This window comes from Nansenia antarctica, assembly GCF_963989245.1.
Source record: "Nansenia antarctica genome assembly, chromosome: 4".
Classification (NCBI taxonomy): domain Eukaryota; kingdom Metazoa; phylum Chordata; class Actinopteri; order Argentiniformes; family Microstomatidae; genus Nansenia; species Nansenia antarctica.
This window is the reverse complement of record NC_137689.1, coordinates 11,715,341-11,737,735: the sequence shown is the minus strand read 5'-3', so window position 1 is coordinate 11,737,735 and position 22,395 is coordinate 11,715,341. Positions and strand designations below refer to the sequence as shown.

At 44.3% G+C, this 22,395-nt stretch overlaps 1 protein-coding gene across 1 annotated transcript in view; it reads right to left on the bottom strand.

The window, feature by feature from the left end:
* The window catches only part of adamts18 (ADAM metallopeptidase with thrombospondin type 1 motif, 18), a gene marked incomplete at both ends in the record, with an annotated part of 45,921 nt that extends 38,108 nt beyond the window's left edge, over positions 1 to 7,813 (bottom strand). Inside the window, 3 exons of the mRNA XM_080528144.1 lie at positions 6,110 to 6,429; positions 7,503 to 7,581; positions 7,712 to 7,813. Coding sequence (XP_080384270.1) covers positions 6,110 to 6,429; positions 7,503 to 7,581; positions 7,712 to 7,813 — 501 coding nt within the window. The remainder of the gene's footprint in view (positions 1 to 6,109; positions 6,430 to 7,502; positions 7,582 to 7,711) is intronic.
* Positions 7,814 to 22,395: the final 14,582 nt, after the last annotated feature.

The following is a 22,395-nucleotide window of genomic DNA, read 5'->3' as shown; positions in this document are numbered from 1 at the left end:
GAAGCCAGGGAAAGCTGCCATATTGATGTAGGGCAGACCTCTAGTTATCTCCACAAATGAATACTTGTAAGAGTTACCCAGATTAGAGGGAGATCTCCTCTGTTAAAGACCAGTTTATTTTCTCCTCAAACACACGCACACGCACACACACACACACACACACACACACACACACACACACACACACACACACACACACACACACACACACACACACATGCTCAGTGCGAGACACGTTTTCTCAGGGTTTGACAGTTTTCCGACCCGTTTTTCTGCATGCTAGGGATTAGCTAATACACAAAATGCTCTAAGAGGTCTTTCCTATGGAAGCTTCGACCACATCATCTTTCATGTGGTTTATCGGAAATTACACTACAACTATACACATTTCAACCATGCACGTCTACAGTACACAGGGAAACAATTTATTGCCTGTTTCTTAAGGATCTGTGGGGAGAAAAAAGGTAATTAGCTTGTCTTTGTGTAAACTGTAGCTGCTCTTACGGCTCCCAACCATGATATTATATTCTAAATTAGTAAGTGCTTACATGCTGTTAAAGGCTGGGTTAGAGACCTGTGAGAAAGCCGAAGCCAGTGATTATCAAGCTCTAAAACACATTTGCATTCCAGCTCGGCAGTGTGTGTTGTGACCGCAGTGTTGTCGAGGGCAAGAAGAAGCATCGTCCGATGCACATTACTGCTATCATTTCTGTCAGCTGTGGTAAAATAGATATACGACATAAAAAAAAGGCATAAAAAAAGCATAACTGACTTTGATGTAAATACATTACAGTCTGGTGCTGCTGTGTGGGCGGGTGTTGCTTTCTCACTCAAAAGTGTCTCCAACATTTTGGGTCATCTTACTTTGTTTGTAATACATACTAAAAATATCCTGCCATTTTGCTATCACTGGTGAAATGAGGCCCTGCGAACCAATAATGATTTGATTTGCACAGCTATAGCCTGGGGCCTTCCACAGGATCTGGCATCACTAATTGTCTCTAAAGAGCCTAGACACCCACTGAGCACCCCTTTTCTGTCTCCCAATAAAGCAGAGGTGAGCCTGGAAACACAACGGCTAACGATGAGACACAGCCCTTTATCAGCTGGATCCAATGGGCACGGCCCTTCCTGTGGACAGTTGCGACCGAGCAACTCCCACCTAGCCAATAGCCCTCTGATAGTGGCTGATTAGCCTAGCTACAGTACTCTGCAGGTGACAGAATTGGGAAGTCCATTATTTCCAGCTTATAGGTCACTCCCTAATTCACCAGAGGAGGTGAGAGAAATAGAGAGATAGGGAGGATTGAATAGGAAATAAAGATGGAGGGGAACAATTGCAATAGAGCTGTGAGGAATCTAGGATTCATATATTTGTTTGTGATCGAAAAAAGAAGTGATCTTTGCATGACACTGTGTTCATGTGAAGCCAACTCCTTTACAGTTCCCACTGTCTTTCAAACCTGTTTCTCAATGCTTCTTTTACTCACAGGGCAAACTGTTCACAAAGCAGCCAACAAGTTGGAATCGCGTAAAAAAAAACAGAACATTGCACGCATACAAAGAGGGTTATGCTGCTGCATCTCCTGTGCCGCTGACACAATAAGGTCAAATAATACGTATGGGTTCTCCTCAGCAAAGTGACGACCACTTCAACACTCCTCGTTTGTCTTGTGTGAGAAAACTGTGCGCGGTGCCTCTGACAGGAGGAGAATGGCGAGAGCCCCCCCCCCCCCTCCTGCTGGCATAGCGGTGGGCACTACATCACTGTCAACGCCCAGACCACCAGGGAATCGCCCCTTGGCAGCTCTCATAACGCCACCGGTTCAACTCTTATGTGGCATAACAGGGTATGAGTTATGAGAGGCGAGAGGGAGGCATTGTAACTACAGAGGGGCCGACAGACTTTCCAATTTGTCTCTCTTCCTCTGAAAGTGGACAAGTACAGATGGGAAAAGCGCTACGTGAGAATCCCTCACGCTTGTCATCGTCCTAGTCCTTCCCCTCCATCCAATGGAATCCTGTGGGGAGCTCGAAAGCCCATGGGACACTGAGCAGTAAGTGTCGTGGTTGTGGTTTTAAACACAGGTGGTCACCGCTGGGGTGTCTTGGTTCCTGGGAATGTGGTGCATATGAGTACTAGCGGTAACCAAACTCCACGGTGGGTCGGGGGAACATGTGTGTAAGTGTGAGAGGATAGAACAAGATGACAAGAGGATAGAGAAAAAACTCTCTTCTAAAGAGAATTCAGCAAACGTGTTGTTTAGTGTTTCAGGCCTGAGCGTACTCTCCAGAGAAGAGTTCACACAGTAATCAGTAATGGCCACTGATTAAACCTACCCCTCAATCTACCTGTTCATTTTGTAACAATGGCTTTTATTTTTTATTTAATTTAGCAGATTCCTAAAAACCACAATACACTGATAGAACATTAACTAAGTCATGTTGTGATGACTAATAATAATTAACCGCCCAGGTATAGGACTGGGTAAAAGATGTATCAAACATGTACAATGTTTTAGCCAATAATGAAACAACTGCACCTGGTAGATGACCAATACCACTCCCTGGGAAACGAATATGCGTCTTTTTCACACAGTGGAAGGCCCAATTATTCACACCTGGTTACGACAGACATGTCTTTCTGGTGATAGATTTCCTCTCCTCAGAAGAGTCTAAATGAGTATTACAACTGCTGCTGAATAGTGTTCCACACGTTAGGGTGTCAACGACAGCAATCAGACCGTGTTGAATAAACAGCCTAACAGCCTGCTTTGAGGTGGCAGGGAGCAAGAAGCTGGGAAACCAGAGAGAGAGAGAAGAGAGGTGGGTGTTTTCACACTTCCACACTCGTACCTGGGGGGGGGGTCAATAAGAAGACTCCTTCTACACATCCAAATACACTCAATTTACCCTGCTAATTAACGCCAGTGTAGGACTCAACCCAAACAGGCACTGTGAGAAGAGTATCCAGACAGCTCTCTCAGTGTTTGTACAAGATCGAGAAACACCAACAAAACCCAAAAAAGATATTCTCTACATGTAACAGATACACATTGTTATGTGAACCAATCCGTTCATTTCACCACCATTCAGAATAGTTTTGTTAGTTAAAATAAAACCTAGAAAACACTTCTCTGTGTATGAATGAATGAATGGTCTTTATTGTCATTGATATAGTACAGTATCCATCAATTCTAAATGTAAGTGTGCTAGCTTGATGTCAATTGACCCCTGCCCCCTGCCATCACGAGAGAACGTCCTGCATGACGTAATAACCCAGTTAACACTCACCAGAACGTATCTGAATATCTGCCTTGTCACTGGTTATCTCTCTATAAGAACACAGGACCCTCATAATGTGTGGCTGTAATGGCACTTTTCCACTACTACTGCCGGCCCTGTTCTTTTGCCTTCCTCCACTGCCAACCGAGCCGGACCAGGCCACAGAACCCGTGCCATTTTTAGTTCCCGTTCAGGAGGGGTACTTTCTGTACTTTTTTGCCAGGCTGCGTGTGACGTGTGACGGTGCACACCGTTGATTGGTCAATGGAAATCGTCACAACATCGTCATCTTATGTTTATACAGTTCACCGCTAACCGCCATTTTTAAATATCACAAGTTTATGGAGGGACGAGCCAAATGTGGCCGTCTCGGGGGCTTGGGAAAGGTCATGGTCACGTTTGGCAAGACTGGACATGTTCAACAGAGAGTCAGAATCTGCTGAAGGGCCAATCAAAATGCCTAAACAATACTGGCCTGTCGGTCCGCAAACCAGTGTCACTGTCTAATGAGATAATACATTACATATAAATTGAGTTTTCAGAGAGGAATGCGATCTGAGCCTTTTGGTGGTGGAACAGCTCTGAAAAACTTCTGGGACCAGTGAAAACTTTCAAAATGATCCTGTGTTCCAGTTCTGAATTCCCCTTCAATGTATTTTAATATGAAGGACGGAAAAAAATGCAACAACACAGGGTGATTTTGATACTGAATTAAATGATTGATAAAATTGGGCCCAGGAGACTGGCTCTGGTGAGGGTTTGGACTGGCCCTGTCACCCAGTATAGGGAGCACTGATCCGGGGGAAGGACAAAATGGCACTCTTATTTTTCTCTCCCTGTATTCACCAGGGAAGAAGAGCAGCTCTGAACTTTCTGTACACAAAGACTGAGACAAGCTTGACCCTGACAGGTCAATCTCTCTGACCTCTGGACAACAGGACGTCTAACAGCAACAGCTAACAGCAAACAGCAACAGCTCTAGCTTTAAAAAAAAAAAAAAACGGATGTCTTTAAACCCATTTGATGACATCCTTCGAAAAGCAGGAGATCTAAAAAGTACAGTATGTGTCCTTATGAGGAGTGCAATTAAAAAAACACAATTTTTAATTATTCAGGATTTACAGAGCAAATCCCCTATCCCTGCTCTTAGTACAGACTCCGCCTGTTTTTGATTTAACAACAGAATCCCTCTTCCATCTGCTGTAGCATGATTCTGTCAAACAGTAGTTAAGAAGACTGTAGGCCAGGGCAGAGGGGCTCTTGTCCATATTCACCACTTCTTTGAGTCTGTCTGTGTGTGCCAACGATGGGGACCAAAACGCTCACAAAGACAGCCTCCATAGGCCCATTGAGGGCCATAGAAAGAGCGGCCAATCGGCCATCCTACCCTCCGAAAGCGCCACTCCAAAACTCTGAATTAACATTCTTCTTCCAGCACAAAAAACCTTCTCACCCAAACAGACTGCCAGTTATCCTCTACGGTTTCCAGGCAAAAGAGGCTACCAGGGATCAGGGAGGATGAATGGGTCTTCATTTGAACTTAATCCAAAGCTCCTCGTCAAGGGGAGATGACATGTGGGGTTAAAGTCCTCACCGCGACACACACTCTTTCAGTTGCAGACAGACAGGGACCTTCTTTCCGGTACATTTATTTTCTTCTTTATCGCCTTCTTTTTTTTATAGTTGAATGTAACAAAACGTATGCCTTTTACTGTCAGGACCCCTTCTATCTTAAATCTAAAAAGTATGAATACATTGAACAAAACGACTGACTGACTGAATCGCTGACGATGGCCCTCGGGTCATCTTTGGAAAAAAAAAGAAAAAGAAAAGGGGAAAATGGGGTGCGGAGTAAAATAGATCAAAGGGTACTTCCAGTCTATTCAAATGCAATTGCTCCCAAATCACATTGTGTTCTTGCACCGTTTTTAAAGAATGGCTCACTGCTGCTTTATTGTGGAGAAGCTACTACTAATGAAAGGGACAATACAAAGATTAGCAGTGCCAGCCAGGCGGCTGAAACTTCACCCTTGGTTTAATTGCACTGAACAAGGGGAGATTGGGGAAGCAGGGCAAACAAGGGACAAAGGAGCAGAGTGAGCAAGGGAAGGAGGTAGAGTCTATTGGCCAAAATGAATGGTATGGTTTTATGGAGGCGTTAGTGTGTCCGGGGTCGGGCATATGATCTGTGTGTGTGTGTGTGTGTGTGTGTGTGTGTGTGTGTGTGTGTGTGTGTGTGAGTGTGTGTGAGAGAGACACTATAAGCCCAGGTACCTTAAAACAACTGTCTTGTCTCCTCTCATTCTTAGAGCTCTCTTTCTTTCTCTCTCTCTCTCTCTCTCTCTCTCTCTCTCTCTCTCTCTCTCTCTCTCTCTCTCTCTCTCTCTCTCTCTCTCACACACACTGGTAAATTGTGTAATGCAAAGTATAATCATGACAGCCTCCCCTTAAAGGACAGTTTAAAGTTCAACTGTAAACCCAGCTCAATCAGGTGTTCCCTGACACAAAGATCAAGCTTAATACATTGAAACACAAAACCGATACCTTTGAAGAATTCGATCATATTGCCTTATATCAAGATACCATTTGTGATTGTCTGCTTTTCAAGAGGTGTCAAGAGTTAACAGGGCTTGTTGGTATTGCCCATATTCAGTTTTCCATCAGATGTACAGTATGGCTCTGGTCAGGCATATTCAAAGACACAACTATGTCTATATGAGAGTGCATGCTGATGGGGGTAGTGCACATACAGTATGCAGTACTAAGAGATCACACGATCAGAGGTTTATTTACCAACAGCCATCTGGAGGAGGCAGACACTCACCAGGCCGGAGCACGTGGAGATCGCTGCAGAAGATGCCGTGAGGTTGCGTATAAATCCCTGATACAAACAGTCATGAACAGCTGGCTCCGTAGACATAGTGGTGATGCCGTCCGCGTGCATCGTATGTACGGCGAAGCCCTCCGCTACCACCCTGGAGGGCCGAAGGTCCAGGTGCATGTCCCTCCCGAAGGCCGAGAGTCTGTAGTGGACAGGACCCCCCATGGAGTGAAGGGACCTTCTGCTGCGCCCCCGCCGCATCACGTCGTGGGACACATACCCACCCCGAGCGTCCACCTCGATGGGTGTCACAAACACGTAATCTGGGGGAGAACGTTAGAGAGGTTCATGAGCATCAAACAAAACCCATAACTGTAAATGTATTCTGCCCTGTGCATCCTAACATGTTAAATGAATAAGTTGCTATTAATACTGTAGTATGTGACGGTCCATACAGTAAGTTGGGCAATGTGTTTCCTGTGTAAACATAGTGTAGAGTAAAGGAGTGAAGCAGTCAGGAGTGTGATTAACATTCTGTCTATCAATACTAGTCTTCAGAATAAAATACCTCTATAGACTTTGATCTGATCACAGTATAATTGAAGGTCTCTGTGACCAAATGAGGGTAAACTGACTTTCATGCAGTTCATGTACAGTAAGTGTTTCAACCTGAATTCCATGATGTTTCAGAGCCAATAAGTTGCGAGCATATTCCAGTGTCATCTATTAATCAAATAAGCATTTATTCAATAAGAAGCTGAAGAAGACACCCATAACTTGGAAACAGTATGACACGCCACGTAATGGGAACGCCTAGAAATCCAGATTGTATTTCTGTCCCATCCCCTCTCCTACTGGTAAATCATAAAATATGTATAAATCATCTAAACTCGAGGAGGAAACTGCTGCTGCAGGGGGGAATCCCTCTCCACCGGCGAATACGCGCGCGTGGCTAGGAGAGGCAGCGGACAGGAGATGCGTCTATAGCCATACCTGATTAATTCTACAAAGCAGACACACCAATAATAGTGATACTTTGCTACTTTTTAAAGTATTATTCCTTATTTTAAGGATTAAATAAGCGTATGCTTCTTCATACTCCTTTTCGGACATGTTAAGTAAATTGTGTTTTTTGTTTTGTTTTTTTCTTGTTTTTGTTTTGTTTTTTCTTGTTTTTGTTTTGTTTTTTCTTGTTATAACTATTACTTTTTTCACATGTTCGAAATAAAGCTTTCATTCATTCATTCCTACATCAGTGTAACAAATAAATGCTTCATTATTATAACAATGTGAAAAGTTACCATTTTGTGACCTGTCTCAGGTCTGGAAAGAAATAATAATAATAATAATAATAATAATAATAATTTAAATAAACGTCCAGGTTCGAGATACTAACCGTGATTGAGTCCGTTGGTGTCGCTGGAAAAAGTGGCCGATACAGAGTACATGGAATGTGAGCAGTAAATATGCAGCGTCTGCAAAAAAAAAAAAAACGACAGGTAGCAACAAGTTAATGGCACAGTGAGCGCAACGAGAGAGGGGATGCAAAAGCTGTTGGAATAAAAGAAAAGAAAGAATAATCTGAGATGTATAATTGTCACCTGCCTTTAATATGTTCCAGGACAACAGAGTGGATAACAGCTTGACGGACGTGCAGCTGACAAGTGGGATAGGCAAACTCCATATCAAAAGGAAAAGGCAATCCATGTTGGCAAGCACCAAGTAACCTCCTCTTGTTACCTCCTAAAAAACTGCAAAACTAATAACCTGCACCGGCAGCGCATAATGCAATTGTCAGACATATTCAGCTAATTGCTTTATGTGCCTTTTACATTTACGTTTTTCCATTGGGTCTCCGTCGGGTCGATGATCGGGTCTGTGTGGACGCAGAGCTAACGGCGCACTCGTGCGTCTTGGTGAAACAGGTAGAGAGAGAGGAGGTCTACGGAGGGCTGCAGAGAGGAGGTCTACGGAGGGCTGCTGGCCGGGCTCTGTCCGTAGTGAACAGTGACAGTGAGCTCGTGGTGCAGACGGAGATGTGCTCTGTCCGTAGTGAGCAGTGACAGTGAGCTCGTGGTGCAGACGGGAGAAACAGACGGTGAATCCACGGTGGCGCATAAGGGGAGCGTGCATGGCCAATCAGCAAAGAGCATCATCCAAGCTGAGCTGTGCGCGCCGCTCCATTCCGTCGGTCAGTTTGGAGATAGGGGAATTCTAACCCCCTACAGTTATCATGTTTTGTTTCATTAATGAATATTGCTGTTCACTTGAGATCTACATGTAACAGATACACATTGTTATGTGAACCAATCCGTTCATTTCACCACCATTCAGAATAGTTTTGTTAGTTAACATAAAACCTAGAAAACACTTCTCTGTGTATCCATCAATTCTAATTTTCTTGAGATTAGGACAATACAACATCCAACAGGAAAGACAGACACACATTAATACCCACATCACAATCTGGGCAAAACAAAACAAAAAAAACACAGAAAAACAAAATAAAACAAAAACAGCAACAAAACAAAACAGCAACAAACAAAACAAAAACAAACAGAACAAAAAACAAAAACACAAAAAATAAAACAAACAAACAACAACAAAAATAAAACTAAAAGAAAGCAACAGATAAACAAAACAAAACAAAAAAACACACACAGGTGCTACCAGAGGGCAAGACAAACAAAATACATGTTTACAATATTTTGATAAAGTAAAGATAGGTTGGTTGTGATATATTACAAGTAGAGCGCCATGCTGTTCACTTTTAGCCAGAGTATTAATATAGGCTATGTGTGCACATATTTTCGCAGTGAGAATGAGATTCTGTTGTCTGTGATTGTAGGAAGCAACCCTCCTCCTTGGGTTGATCTTTGAATGAGAGGTGGAGAAGACATTCATTGTTGGCTTGTTTTAATAAACCTGTCTTTATCAGTAGTGTCATTCACACACACTTTGCAAGAATCAACACAAGTAACATTGGTACACACTTGGGGTTAGTTACTATATCGGTGGTGCCACCCAAATATCTCTTGTAATTCAATAGACTTCAAGGTCACCACCCTACCTTTGAGTTGAAATAGATGCCACATTCCAGTTCGTTGACGTTCACTCACTCACCACTTGACCAGCTAACTGTAAGTGAAAAGATTGGTAACAGTTTACTTAAATCCAACAGGTATAATGCATGAGCATAATGAGCATGTGATAAGCATGTATGGGCTTGTATAATATGTTATTATCAGAGTCATAATATGCTGTGTCTTGATGTATCTTTCAACTGACAATCTTTCTGGCTCAGTGTGATAAGATTACCTGGAGTGCACAGACACCTCAGCTGTAGCCAACACCTCTTTCACTACACAAACATTCACACTTTGCCACAGCAAGCCCATAGATCTCCTGCCATGTCTAGGACCTGACAAGGGACAGCTGTGGACAAATTCTCAAGGGCCACCTCCACCAACTGCTGTAATGGAGGTGATTAATAGTCTACCATGAGACCTGAAGCCTTATGTTCGCTTCTCAAGCTAATATTTATGGTTTAGGTCAGCGGCTATTGTAACTCAGCCTTGAGGGGCACAGATAATCCCATATTCAAATCCAGTCGGTATCTTGGGGTCTTACCTGTGACCCTAACCCTAACCCTGTGCCATAAGCTCCCTGCTTCTTTCCAAATACAGTATAGACCTTGTTTTCCAGTTGTGTAGTGTACGTAGTAGTGTAGTGTATGTTTGGCATTATTATATTGTATGATTCATATTAAACAAAGCTGTTTAGGCAAAACAAAATATGTATAACCAATCCTGTTGTCAAATTAGAGTCAGGCCAGGACTGAAATGCATGCTGTCGTTCTCACCTTACCGTACTCCATTTCCAAACGGCGAGTGAGAGCGTGCTTGGAATGTAAAGGTCATGAACTATGCTCATGTTGAGTAATTGTCTGAGACCTGATGACTTGTATTAACTCATGAAGCTAATGACTAGGCATATGAGTGTAAAAACACCGGTATGAAGACGACCATCGCTTCTTGATGAAGAGGATTGTTCAGGAGTCCCTGATTGATCGCTGGGTGGTATCCTAGCTCGAGATCTGTGTGCATAACTCCAATCATCGTGCATTGACATCAATGTAAGGTTTACATGAATGTTAGAGTTATGCATGGGAATCGCAAGTTAGGATTCCACCCAATGTGAGGATATCGTTTGTCTTACTACATTAAGTTGCCCCTATACCTATGTGGTAACACTGTCATTACCCTAGTAAGGGTAGAATAAAGACTGTTTGTTATTTAACTTGTGAAACACAAACCACTCAACCACCTATACCATGCAATTATCAACTGAATATGTTGTTACAGTGTTACTACACAGTTACAGGGGCAAGGGCAACATTCGTGTAAAGCACAACATTCGTGTAAAGCACAACATTCGTGTAAAGCACAATGTGCGCTTAGGAAGCAGTGTTATATTATGCCATTTTCTTTGTCTTGGGGAACTCCCGTGAAGGTCAATGTGGTATTTTGCTGAACTCTATAATGTTAGAGGGATAGCTCACATTGGCGTTGTTTCAGGCCTATCAGCCACAGCCCTCCAATTTGAGCCCCCTCCAAGTGACCCCTAGATTGGAGGGAGGAAGGAGGGCAGGAAAGTAGACTTTGTTTTCACCACCATGCGGTTGTTTACCAGATGGTTCTTGTTTACCAATATTGCTCTTTCTTCTCTCTATTTAAACTGAGTCTTCACAATACCGGGTAGAACAGCCACAGAGGGCTCCAAACTAAACAGTACCGCCACAGCACCACACCACTGTGTTGACAGATGAGTTTATATACGGTATGCTAAACCGACTGTCCAAAAAGTCCCGAATGTCACGAGGTTCTCCCACCCAAGACTCTCTGTCAATTGGAGCTTGTCAGACAGCTGTTGTTTGCTTCATGAATGTCATACAATATCACTTGACAGATACACACAACTAGTGTGGTTTTGGTGGGGAGTGAAATAAGGGGGCACCTAGGGGGTATTCCAACGTCAACATCGCTGAAGGAAAATCCAGGCTTATTTTCGATCATTATTTTCTTTTCCTTTAGCGACGTTAATGGAATACCCCCCCAGGATATGTATATATATACATATATGTATATCTGATAAGAGACGTGATTAGTGATCTTATACAGTGTGAAGCATGAATACGTTTTATTTTATTTTTATGCGACATGTGATCCTTCTTCTGTGCTATCCATTGGAGTTACCTCAAAGTTTGTGTTGTCAACTGCCATAGAGAGTTATTGAATTCTGTTTTTAATCAAATGATTTACCCGATAATGAAATGCTCAGTGAAGTCATCACCAAACAGTAACATTTATAGACGTTTAGCACCCCCGCCCCCCCTCCTTCTCTTTATCTTTGTGTTCTGTTTGGTTTTTTTTTGGTTTGCTTTTGTGTAGCAGTGCCTTTTCCAGAGACAGCTCCAGTTCAGATTCATGTGCCAACATCTGCAAACGGCTCCCTGTGTCTGCTCTTCATTTAAGGGCCCACATTAACCTTGTCATTTTATTGCTGGTCATATCTGCACGGGTTTTTGGGGTGGGTTGGTGCTATTCCTCTCTGGACTATTTCAGGCAATGTTAGCGGTTGCCACTGTGGCAGCATATGTTTGCCTGTCACTCATCGCTCGTCCTTTGCTCATGTGATCTTCCATGAACTAGCAGGAAAGGCCCTGGTTCATCTGCAGAGCATGGGAGCATGTACAACATTGTGCCGATTTTCATTGACTATTTCTGTATCCACTATGTGCAAAAAAAAGTCAGTGTGTGTTCATTATTAACTGACCACTAAGTGGAGCCAACCATTGTAACATATTATTAGAAAATGGGGAGGTGCTAGTTGCTGAATAACCAAGATAAGGACTTAAAAAGTGTATTGGTGTATCAACTGGAGTGAAGGTATGTGGTCGATCACAGAAATTAGATTTTAGAGTGAACTATACCTTTAAGTTACCGCCTCCCTGCAGCACAGGGTTTAATAACAGTCAATAACAATAATGTTCCAGTGATTCAACCAAGGCCTAACATGAAATACAATTACAGTGCATAACCTCACCACATATCATAATTTAATTTCAACAGTACTTGCAACAAGTATGGGTCTTCGGGCCATAAATCAGACGATGTTAGTTAGTTGGTTGGTTGGCTTGGTTGCTTGGTTGATTGGTTGCTTGGTTGATTAGTTAATTAGTTTGTATTTGGAGAGGGGAATTGGGGAACGACAGGGTGTGTGTGTGTGTGTGTGTGTGTTTATTTGGTTCTGATTGTTAGAGCCCAAACAGTCTTGGACAACTGTGTAATTGCCTCTCTGGACTGACCTGTTAACCCTTTAATCCCATGCGAGCATCTCAGCTACAGTATCTGATTCAGAGCTCAGATTCAGGGTCAATGGCCGTTGAGGAGAACCCGTGTCTGACTCTTATCTGATCTAAATCTAAAGGTTCAAATGTTTCATGGTAGATGAGAATTACCTTTCTTATGTGAAATGGTCATTTTAATGATTTGGAGAGGTGAGCCCAGCGGCACAAACGTTTTGGATCTGTTAACTTCCTTGCCTCCACTGCACATACTGTAGTTACAGTGTCAGCTTGCTTATGGTACCTCTGAAAAAAAGGTACACCAGTAAGTTGCTAATAGAAATTCATTAATTCATCGAGCCCCGTGGTGGCGCAGCGGTCTAAGCATTAGCCTCTAGTGCAAGCTGCCCACCGGGGACTGGGGTCGAATCCCGGTCTCGCCAGATCCGGATATGGCCGGGGCCCACAGGGAGCGGCATATTGAGCGGCCGCTCCCAAGGGGGGTATAGGACTATTTCCGGACAAGGATCCGTCGCGCAACACCGCCCCCGGGGTGCCGGAATAACGGTGTTGGGCTCGAGGAGCCAGACAGCTAGTCTGCCTGGCTATCTCCTCTGAGGCTGCCGGCCACGGGGTCGTGCGGCGGATCCTACGCAATAGGCAGGGGATAATTGGATGCTAGGTTGGGTGCAATTGGAAAAAGGGATAAAATCTGAAAAACACATTTATAAAAAAATAAAAAATAAACATTCATTCATAAATGTAAAACAATGTCTACCGAACCAAGCGGGTTGACACAAGGCAGGTGATTTCTGTTTGTGCTGTGTGTTGATGTATGTTGATTTCTCCCCAAAACTTGTCTCAATCACAACAAATGTGAAAAAGGGGATGTCTCTTAAAGGTGTTTACATATTGTGACACCCTCAGCTCCTCTGGCAGGCTGTCCCAGAAGCAGCCCAAGACCCAGGACCATATAGACACTAAATGCCGCCCCCCTGTATTTCTTTGTCCTCCCCCAGGGAATAACTGAAAGGCCAGTGCCAGAGGACCTGAGGGATCTAGAAGGAGCATACTTTAAAAGCACGTCTGACAAATATTCAGGCCATTGAATGATTTGAACTCCAATAAAAGGGAGTTATGTGGTGGGATTCCCCCTCGTCCTCCATTGATCTTGAAGCAATTATGGGAGAGATAACTAGATTGCCCATTTCCTTTGAATCAGCATGTCTGTTTTCCATCATTATTTTTTCCTTTTCCTTTTGAGTCAAACAACACAAACATCAACACAAACTTTTGAGATTAAAAAGTTGCTGTTTACACATACCCAGTTGATTTGAATGAGTTAGTGAGAACAATACCAATACGTTTTTTTTCCCTAACACATTTGGGTTCCAAGTCTCTTAAACATACTTAAGATGATGCGATCAGAAAGCATAGCATTTGGCCCGGATCCAAACCATCTGGGTTTCTTTGGTAAGAAGCACAAGAGGTGGAACATAAAGAGGGATCAGGCTCCAGACGATACCTGTACTAATGCAGCACTGTTGGTGGGCCCAAGGCCCTGGGGGGCCCAAGCCAACTCTCAAGTGTACTGCCTCTCATCTCACACACACACACACACACACACACACACACACACACACACGCACACACGCGCACACACACACACACACACACACACACTTGGAAAAACACACCCAAACATACGGATAGAAACACATGCACACACACACACACACACACACACAAACACACAGAGAGAAACACACGCACAGACACACACACACACACTCTCAAACCAGCAGCAGTCAGTCTAGCCATGTTCTATAAGTATTCACTGTAGTCAAGCATGATACAAATCAGTGGGCAGTCCCTCTCTGATAACCATTTATGCACAAAATGTAGCTATGGTAGCACAGTGTATGGCAGTAGACTTGAACTAACGCTAGCATTGTCCCATGTGTTATATCTATTTACAGAATAGAGGCCATCCTCATAATTTATGTCCATTTGTACTGCCCATTTTACCTTTATGGTGCCCCATAAATCCATTAGAAGCGTAATCTATACCTCTGTAGATAAAGCCATCGTTGGATGGATAAAGCCATCTTTGATCACAGGCTGGAGGAGTGCCCTGTCTGTCAGATCCTACTGACTAACATCACTCACATCCATCCAACAAGCACCCTCTCCAAAGGCCTGGGCAGCCCAGGTTCCAAGTCAGCTCCAACTCACCATGGTCAACTCTAATTCAGATAAGGCATAAGACGTCTTGGGGTGCCGTAGCCCTATAATAATCCAACTTATCGTTAGCCTCATAGCGTAATTGCTATGTCATATTTTGGCCAAATTGAGATATCTGCCTAACTCTACTCTCCTAACACTGCTGATTCATGGTCAGCCTATCAGAGTGCTTGTTACATCCCGAAATCACTATCTGCTCAAGTCATCTCTTTGACATAGGCATTTTCGACACTACATAAAGATGGCCCAGTGACCACAAGTGAAGCATGACTTAGGCAATTATGCTATGAGGCTAACGTTATTATAGAAAAGGCCAGCGACGAGGCTCCACCCATGTAGATATACTGAATATCAATAATACAGAGGAATAAACCATACTAGATTTAGTCGGAATAGAGCTACAACTACAATGCTTACACAAATTGGTTAAACTGCATTTTGGTGCTTTGCTTATTAGGGTTTGGGTTCCATCTCTCAAGTGACTCATACATTGCAGCCGATGTGTTTTTCAAAACATGTCGGTAAAGGTTTAGAGGTTTGAAAGTGTGTGTTCTTGTTGATTTGGGGTTGGGTTTGAATATACTGATAGAACCACTTCAGTTCTGACTAAGAATTGGTTACGGAACCATATCCATCCATTTATGGATGCCAGTTAGGGGAGAACCAATTTGTGTGTGTTTGTGCAAGGCCCTTCCTTCTTCCTTCAGAGTGCATCTTCCTAACTTCACTCATAGGATTATTTTTCTTGTTTTTATTACAGTTTTTCTCAATTGCTTCCACACGTTTTCTGAAAGCATGGCTCGTTTTCTCAAAACTCTAAACACAAATCCAAAATATACTGTAGCTTGTAAACTGTTATGTATTCATACTCAAATATAAAACACACAAATACAAGAATAGAATGTTTTTTTATTCTGAAATACTGTATACATTTCAGCAAACACAGTTGGATTTGTAAAATGTTCTTCATACAAAACAAACAATAGAACAAAAGAAAATAAGCCTTCTGCATATACTGGAAAGAAAAAGAAAAGTAGGCTGCATCCTGCCTTTCGTTTCTGACTGGCCACAGAGGACCTCATCAACATCAGAAGCGATGTTCTCCCTGAAGAATGAATGATGAGGATGCAAAAAAAACAAAAACATAAATGAAGATGATGAAGAACGGAAAAACGTGGGTGGTCGATGAATCAGTTGTAGACCAGGGGCCTCATTTATAGAAAGTACTTTGGATCAATTTTGATCTTACCCGTGTCGTATGTAGAAAACCATGTCAAAGTAGTGATTTATACAATTTCAACGTGAGTCAATTTGACCGTGGAAAACGATCGTAGCTCTACGCCAGGTATTGACTTGACGTACGCACATTACCTACTGGTTATGCAGAGTTATTACAGGCATGTGAGCCGCACTGCCTACTGTAATTCTTGCGAAGTGAAAGTGGCTCGTAATACAATTAACAATGTTGTTATCAGCCGAGAAAATTAGTTTAATTCAAGATTTAAAGGGAACTGATGTTTATGATTGTCTTTCAGTCTTCCTTTATATCCCTCCGGAGCTGGCAACGCCATCTCCCCTTCAACAGGCCTATAGTGCAGTCCACAACGGACCTGGCCCGGCCATGCGCTAAATTATACTGGATTTCCTCCGGTGTCTGGGGGGTTCGCAAAAGGGAGTGAGCAGCCATGTTTTCAATGTCAGCTGATAAGAATAAGACCATTATATTATTACAGTATAAGCATTTGCCTGGTTAGTTGTCATGATCAAACAATACAAATGCAACTTAACGAGAAGCCACCCTTCACCCTTCTCTGCCCTCTCCCGCTTCCAGACGAACGCCTACCCGATATTAGAGCACTTGGCTTAATTCAGCCGCTATAATTCAGCCGCTATCACAGGGCATAAATACAAAGCTCATTCACCTGTGTTGAATTTCAAGTATATTTGGTATTTATAGACTGAAGTACGTACGCAATTTTAAACAAGCACAGCCCGTTTTATAAATAATGCTTACGTCCGTTTAGAAAAATGTGCTTACGTGCAAGTTAAAGACGACGTTCAAGTACTTTTTTTTATTTTTTATAAATGAGGCTCCAGAGGCCTCATTTATAAAGCTTGTGTATGTTGTTGCTTGTGTATGTTGTGTCTTGTTGTTCTCTCTGGATACAAGATACACTTTATAATAATAATACCCGGGTCTCTGGAGCAACGTTCAACGTGCGTCTTTATTCAGCATCCCAAACAACAACTAGACCACACTAGTCAATCGATGATAACATTGTCAAGATGTAATGCTACGGAGGCAATAGCAATCAATCCCAGATCTATGCTAAACATAGCAATACACTACATCCCCCTTTTTAAGCATTAAAAGTCTCTCTTGGGTCAACTGAAAATTAGTCTCTGAAAAGATGAAACAGACAATAAGTGTCACTGGGCCTTATGGCTTCAGTCGATGGATTGATCTTCTTCTTTAAGAACTGTACTCACTGTACTCACTACTAATGTGTATGATCTAAACAATAACAGTGCAGACCTGACTATAACTTGTCAAGTAACTTGTGAACTTTCACTTGGAGTAAAATCAAACTTGTAAACATACCACACTTTCTAAATGTGTCCAACTATAATCTAGTAACTAACTAAACTAAGGGTCAGAGGTCACCAGTACTTAACCCTGGTGGAGCACAACCTTCAGCGTTGGCCCATCTCAAAGTCTTGATACCTTGCCGGAAGCGCCACAGCTCTGCCACTTCTGGTGCGGCAGGTAGGAGTGGAGCTCTCGCCCTCACAGGAGGACGGGTGCTGAGCTGGATGATCCGGTGACTCTGGGGGTCCTCCCAGCGGGCTCACAGGTGCAGGCTGCTCCAGTGGCTCAGGATCTCTTTCTTGATGCAGACTTGGATGAATGCGCCTGAGATGACGTCTGTTCCTTCTGAAGACAACACCAGACGGGCTTCTCACGTTGTATGACCGTGGCTCTTCTCGTTGGTTTAGGACTCTGGCTGGCATCCATCCACGTCTCGTTTCCATGTGAACCGTTGCACCAGGAGCAAACTCAGGTAAGGGCTGTGAGTTGAGGTTGTAGTAGTGCTCCTGTCTGGTTTGGAGATCTTTCAGCCTGGCATGAACTCCTCTCGGGGTAGCTGGCTGTAGAACAGCTGTAGAGCAGGGCAGCGTGCTTCGTAGTACTCTTCCCATAAGCACCTGAGCTGGGGAAACATCTGTGCCTGTTATTGGAGTGATTCTCAATGCTAGCAGGGCTAGATGGGGGTCTATGTTGGTCTGCAAAGCTTTCTTGAGTGCATGTTTGACCGTCTTCACCATCCTCTCTGCCAGACCGTTGGATTGAGGATATGCAGGGCTGGAGTGAATGAGCTGTATTCCCCAGGATGCTGCAAACTCCCTCATCTCTGCACTTGCAAAAGGAACATGGTCGCTTACCAGCTCTTTTGGGATCCCGTGCCTCGCGTAGACTGCTTTCATCTTGCGGATGACTGTGTGGGCGGTCTTGTCAGGTAGATGGAGCACCTCTGGGTACTTGGACAGATAGTCCACCACGACAAGGTATGACTGGCCCTGGAGCTCAAAGATGTCAGCCCCGACCTTTAGCCATGGTAGCTCAGGGATATCATGTGACATGAGGGGCTCTCTCTGGTTCTGTGGTTGGAGTTGTTGACACGGAGAGCATCTCTCCACTGCGTTGTCGATGTCACGAGTCATTCCCGGCCAGTACACGACTTGTCGGGCCTGTGCCTTTGTCCTCTGGATACCTTGATGTGCGAGGTGTAGTCTCTCTAGTATCACCTGTCTGGTGGCTTGAGGAATCACAATTCTGTCGCCGGTCATCAGTAGTCCTTCCTTGATGTGGATAATGTGCCGCTGAGGCCAGTATTGGTAGAGACTGGCGGGCACACTGCGTCGTCTTTGGGGCCAGCCGCTGCGGTGTCTCTCAGCCACTGCCTGTAGTGTCTCGTCAGCTGCTGTGGCTTCTTTGAGCATCTTGAGCATGTCTGAGCTCATGGCAGCAGTAGCCTCCATCGTGTGGATCACTCTCTCCTCGAAGAGGTCCTCTTTTCCACTGTCGGCCTGTTCGGTGACAAACGCGCGGGAAAGGGTGTCGGCGACGTGCATGTCTTTTCCTGGCGTGTATGTTATTTTCAAATCATACCGTTGAAGCTGGAGCAACATGCGCTGTAGTCTTGCTGGGGCTTTGCTCAGGTGTTTCTTAAAAATCACTTCAAGTGGCTTGTGATCAGATTGGACTGTGACAGTGTTGCCGTAAACATACTGGTGGAAGCGTTTGCCTGCGAACACTATCGCCAGCAACTCCTTCTCTATTTGAGCGTAGTTTCTCTCAGCTTCTGTGAGAGCTCGTGAGGCATAGCACAGCGGTCTCCCCTCCTGGAGAAGACAAGCTCCCAGTCCATCTTTCGACGCGTCAGCCTGTATGGTGAGAGGCATGGCTTGGTCATAGAACTTCAGCACAGGGGCGTTGGTGAGGGCTGACTTCAGCTTGTTTAAAGCATCATCATGTTCATGGTTCCACTGCCAAGCTGCATCTCTCCTCAGCAGCTGTCTGAGCGGGGCAGTCACTGAAGCTTCATCAGGGATATACTGAGCCAAATACCTCGTCATCCCCAACAGCCTCTGCAGCCCTGTCTTGTCCTCTGGTGGCGGCATGTTGTTGATGGCCGTCACCTTTGTGTCATCCGGTTTCACTCCCTCTGGTGTAATGACGTGGCCCATGTATCTGACGGTGTTGATTTTGTACTGGATTTTTTCCTTGTTGAACTTGACGTTGGCTCTCTGTGCCCTCTCCATGACCTTGTGAAGGATGCCATCATGTTCCTCTTCTGTGGCGGCGGCGATTATCATATCGTCTGCGATGATATGGACTCCTTCGATGTCTCCAAAAGCCTCACAGTTTTTCTGCTGAAAAACTTCGCTGGCGGACTTGATGCCAAAAGGAAGTCTCTTAAAGCGGAATCTTCCCCACGGCGTACTGAATGTGCACAGCATAGATGATGGCTCGTCAAGTCTCACCTGCCAATATCCGTCCTTCTCGTCCAGGATCGTGAATATTGACTTCCCAGAGAGCTTGCTCTGGACTTCCTCCGGGGTTGGTATCGAGTAGTGCTGCCTCTTGATTGCCTCATTCAGATCACGAGGATCCAAACACACCCTCAGTGATCCGTTCTTTTTCTCAGTGATGACGAGGCTATTCACCCACTCGGTCGGGTCTGTCACAGGTGCTATGACGTCCTTTTTTACAAGCTCTTTCAGGGTTGTTTTCAGTCTGTCCACGACACTGACTGGGATCTTTCTGCATCCGTGGACGACTGGGGCCACACTTGGGTCTGTGTGTATGTGGTGCACACCGGGGAACTCACCCAGGCCACTGAAGACAGATGCGTACCGCTCCACCAGCTCCTCTTTTGTAGCTGGTGCCTTGACTGCAAGCGTCTCTATTCTCCTCACGAGCTGCAGTGTCTCGCACGCTTCTCTGCCCAGGATGGGCGTGGTGGACTGTGCAGTCACAAAAAAAATTAGATTTGCTCTTGCTCTATTGGGTGTCTCACACGTGAATGTCACTGTTCCTTTCGGTTTCAGGCGTGCTCCTCCATAGGCAATGAGAAGTGTCTGTGTAGGCTCTAGTCGTGGGGGCCCCGGTATCTCCTCGAAAATGCACATTGGAAGCACGTTCGCCTCCGCCCCCGTGTCCAGCTTGAATCTGACCGGGGTGTCTCTGAGGTTGACTGTGGTGTACCACGCGTTGTCTGTCTGCTGCGTGATCTTATCTACCCTAACACAGAACACTGAGCCTACAAATAAAGAATCTACCTCGCTCTCAAGTTGACTGACGTCCCTTGCTGTGACTGTCCCATGCTGTGGTGCGCCACACACTTTGGACCAATGGTTTCTCTTGTTGCATTTGTGGCATGTGGTCCCGAAGGCAGGACATTGGCGGGGCGGGTGTGTCCCTCCACACTTCCCACATGTGTTTGTGCTGTCCGTCTGCTCATTTGCTCTTCCTGACGATCTTTGTTTTCTGTATCCTCTTCTCATCTCAGAGTAGCTAGTAGTTCCTCTGGACAGTGCTTGAACTGGGGCGTCGGCGTGCCCTGTCCCCATAGCTTGCAGCTGTGACTTGGCAGCTTCTGCAGCTCTGCATATGGTTAGTGCTCTGTCCAGGGTTAGGTCTGTCTCTCTCAATAGTCTCTCTTTCATGCGAGGATCAGTTAGGCTAAACACCATTTTGTCTCTCAATGTGTCATTCTCACCTGCACCAAACTCACAGTCTCTGCATTTCTGGCGGAGTTCAGTCACAAACTTGTCGACACTAACTCCCTCTGACATAGAATGGGACCAGAATTGGTGACGTTCAAAAACAATGTTCTTTTTGGGGATACAGTATGCTTCAAATGCATCCATGATCTCTTTCATTGTCTCGTATGCTGGGTCTTCAAAATCAATGGTGAATGTATTATATACCTCTAATGCCTCTTCTCCTATGGTGTGCAGCATGATGGCTATTTTCACATACTCAGCTTTATCATCTGCACCAGCGGCAATCATATACAGTTCAAAACGTTGTTTCCACCGACGCCAATTCTCACTCACGTTTCCAGAGAGCATGAGCGGCGCGGGAGGCTTGAACTGTTCCATGCTTTGCTTTCACTCGCTAGCTACTACGAACGAACGTCGCACAGGGTCGATAGCTAACTATAGTTCTCCACAAAGTTTCTGCGTAGATCGACGGCGCCTCGCAATTCCTTATATTTGTGAAGAAGTCACATCTTCTGACACCATGTTGTGTCTTGTTGTTCTCTCTGGATACAAGATACACTTTATAATAATAATACCCGGGTCTCTGGAGCAACGTTCAACGTGCGTCTTTATTCAGCATCCCAAACAACAACTAGACCACACTAGTCAATCGATGATAACATTGTCAAGATGTAATGCTACGGAGGCAATAGCAATCAATCCCAGATCTATGCTAAACATAGCAATACACTACACCCAACAACGTGCATACGCAACTTTGACCGCAATTTTTGAATTTATAAAAAAAACAAGACCCATGCGTCCGCACAGAAACCAGAGAAATGAGCAACTGCGACTCCACTGGCAGAAGGATGAGACTGGAGAAACGCTTTGAAATTGCTACCATTGTGTAACATTAATCGAAATATTACCTCTCACGTATTATATATGAAGGAGTGCACATATCTTAACTGGACATATATTCGCCCTTGTCCTATACGCATCACACTGTACCTATATCTTTACTGTACATATCATATTGATATTCATGCAAATATATTGCCTTTTTACATTCATATTCATTGCACGTAGGTCGAGGCTGGATGTGAACAAGTTGAGCACAGCCTGCATTGACTTTGCAGTAATGAACGTCTTCATAAGGGTAACGTTCTTGATAAGTCCAATGATACACCATACAATGTCCATACATTGAAGATGACGATCCATACCTGAACAAGCCCACTGTAGACAATAACTATCATCCACAAGCACACCCTGTATTTGATTGTGCCAAATGTAGAGAATTGTTTGTAGTGTGTTGCAAATAGTGTGATTTAGAACTGCAAAATGACTGAAAAGCTGAAAATGATTTTGTATTTCTGCAGAATTGGCAAGATAAGGTACGTGAGTTTCAGGTTTTGGTCATTGT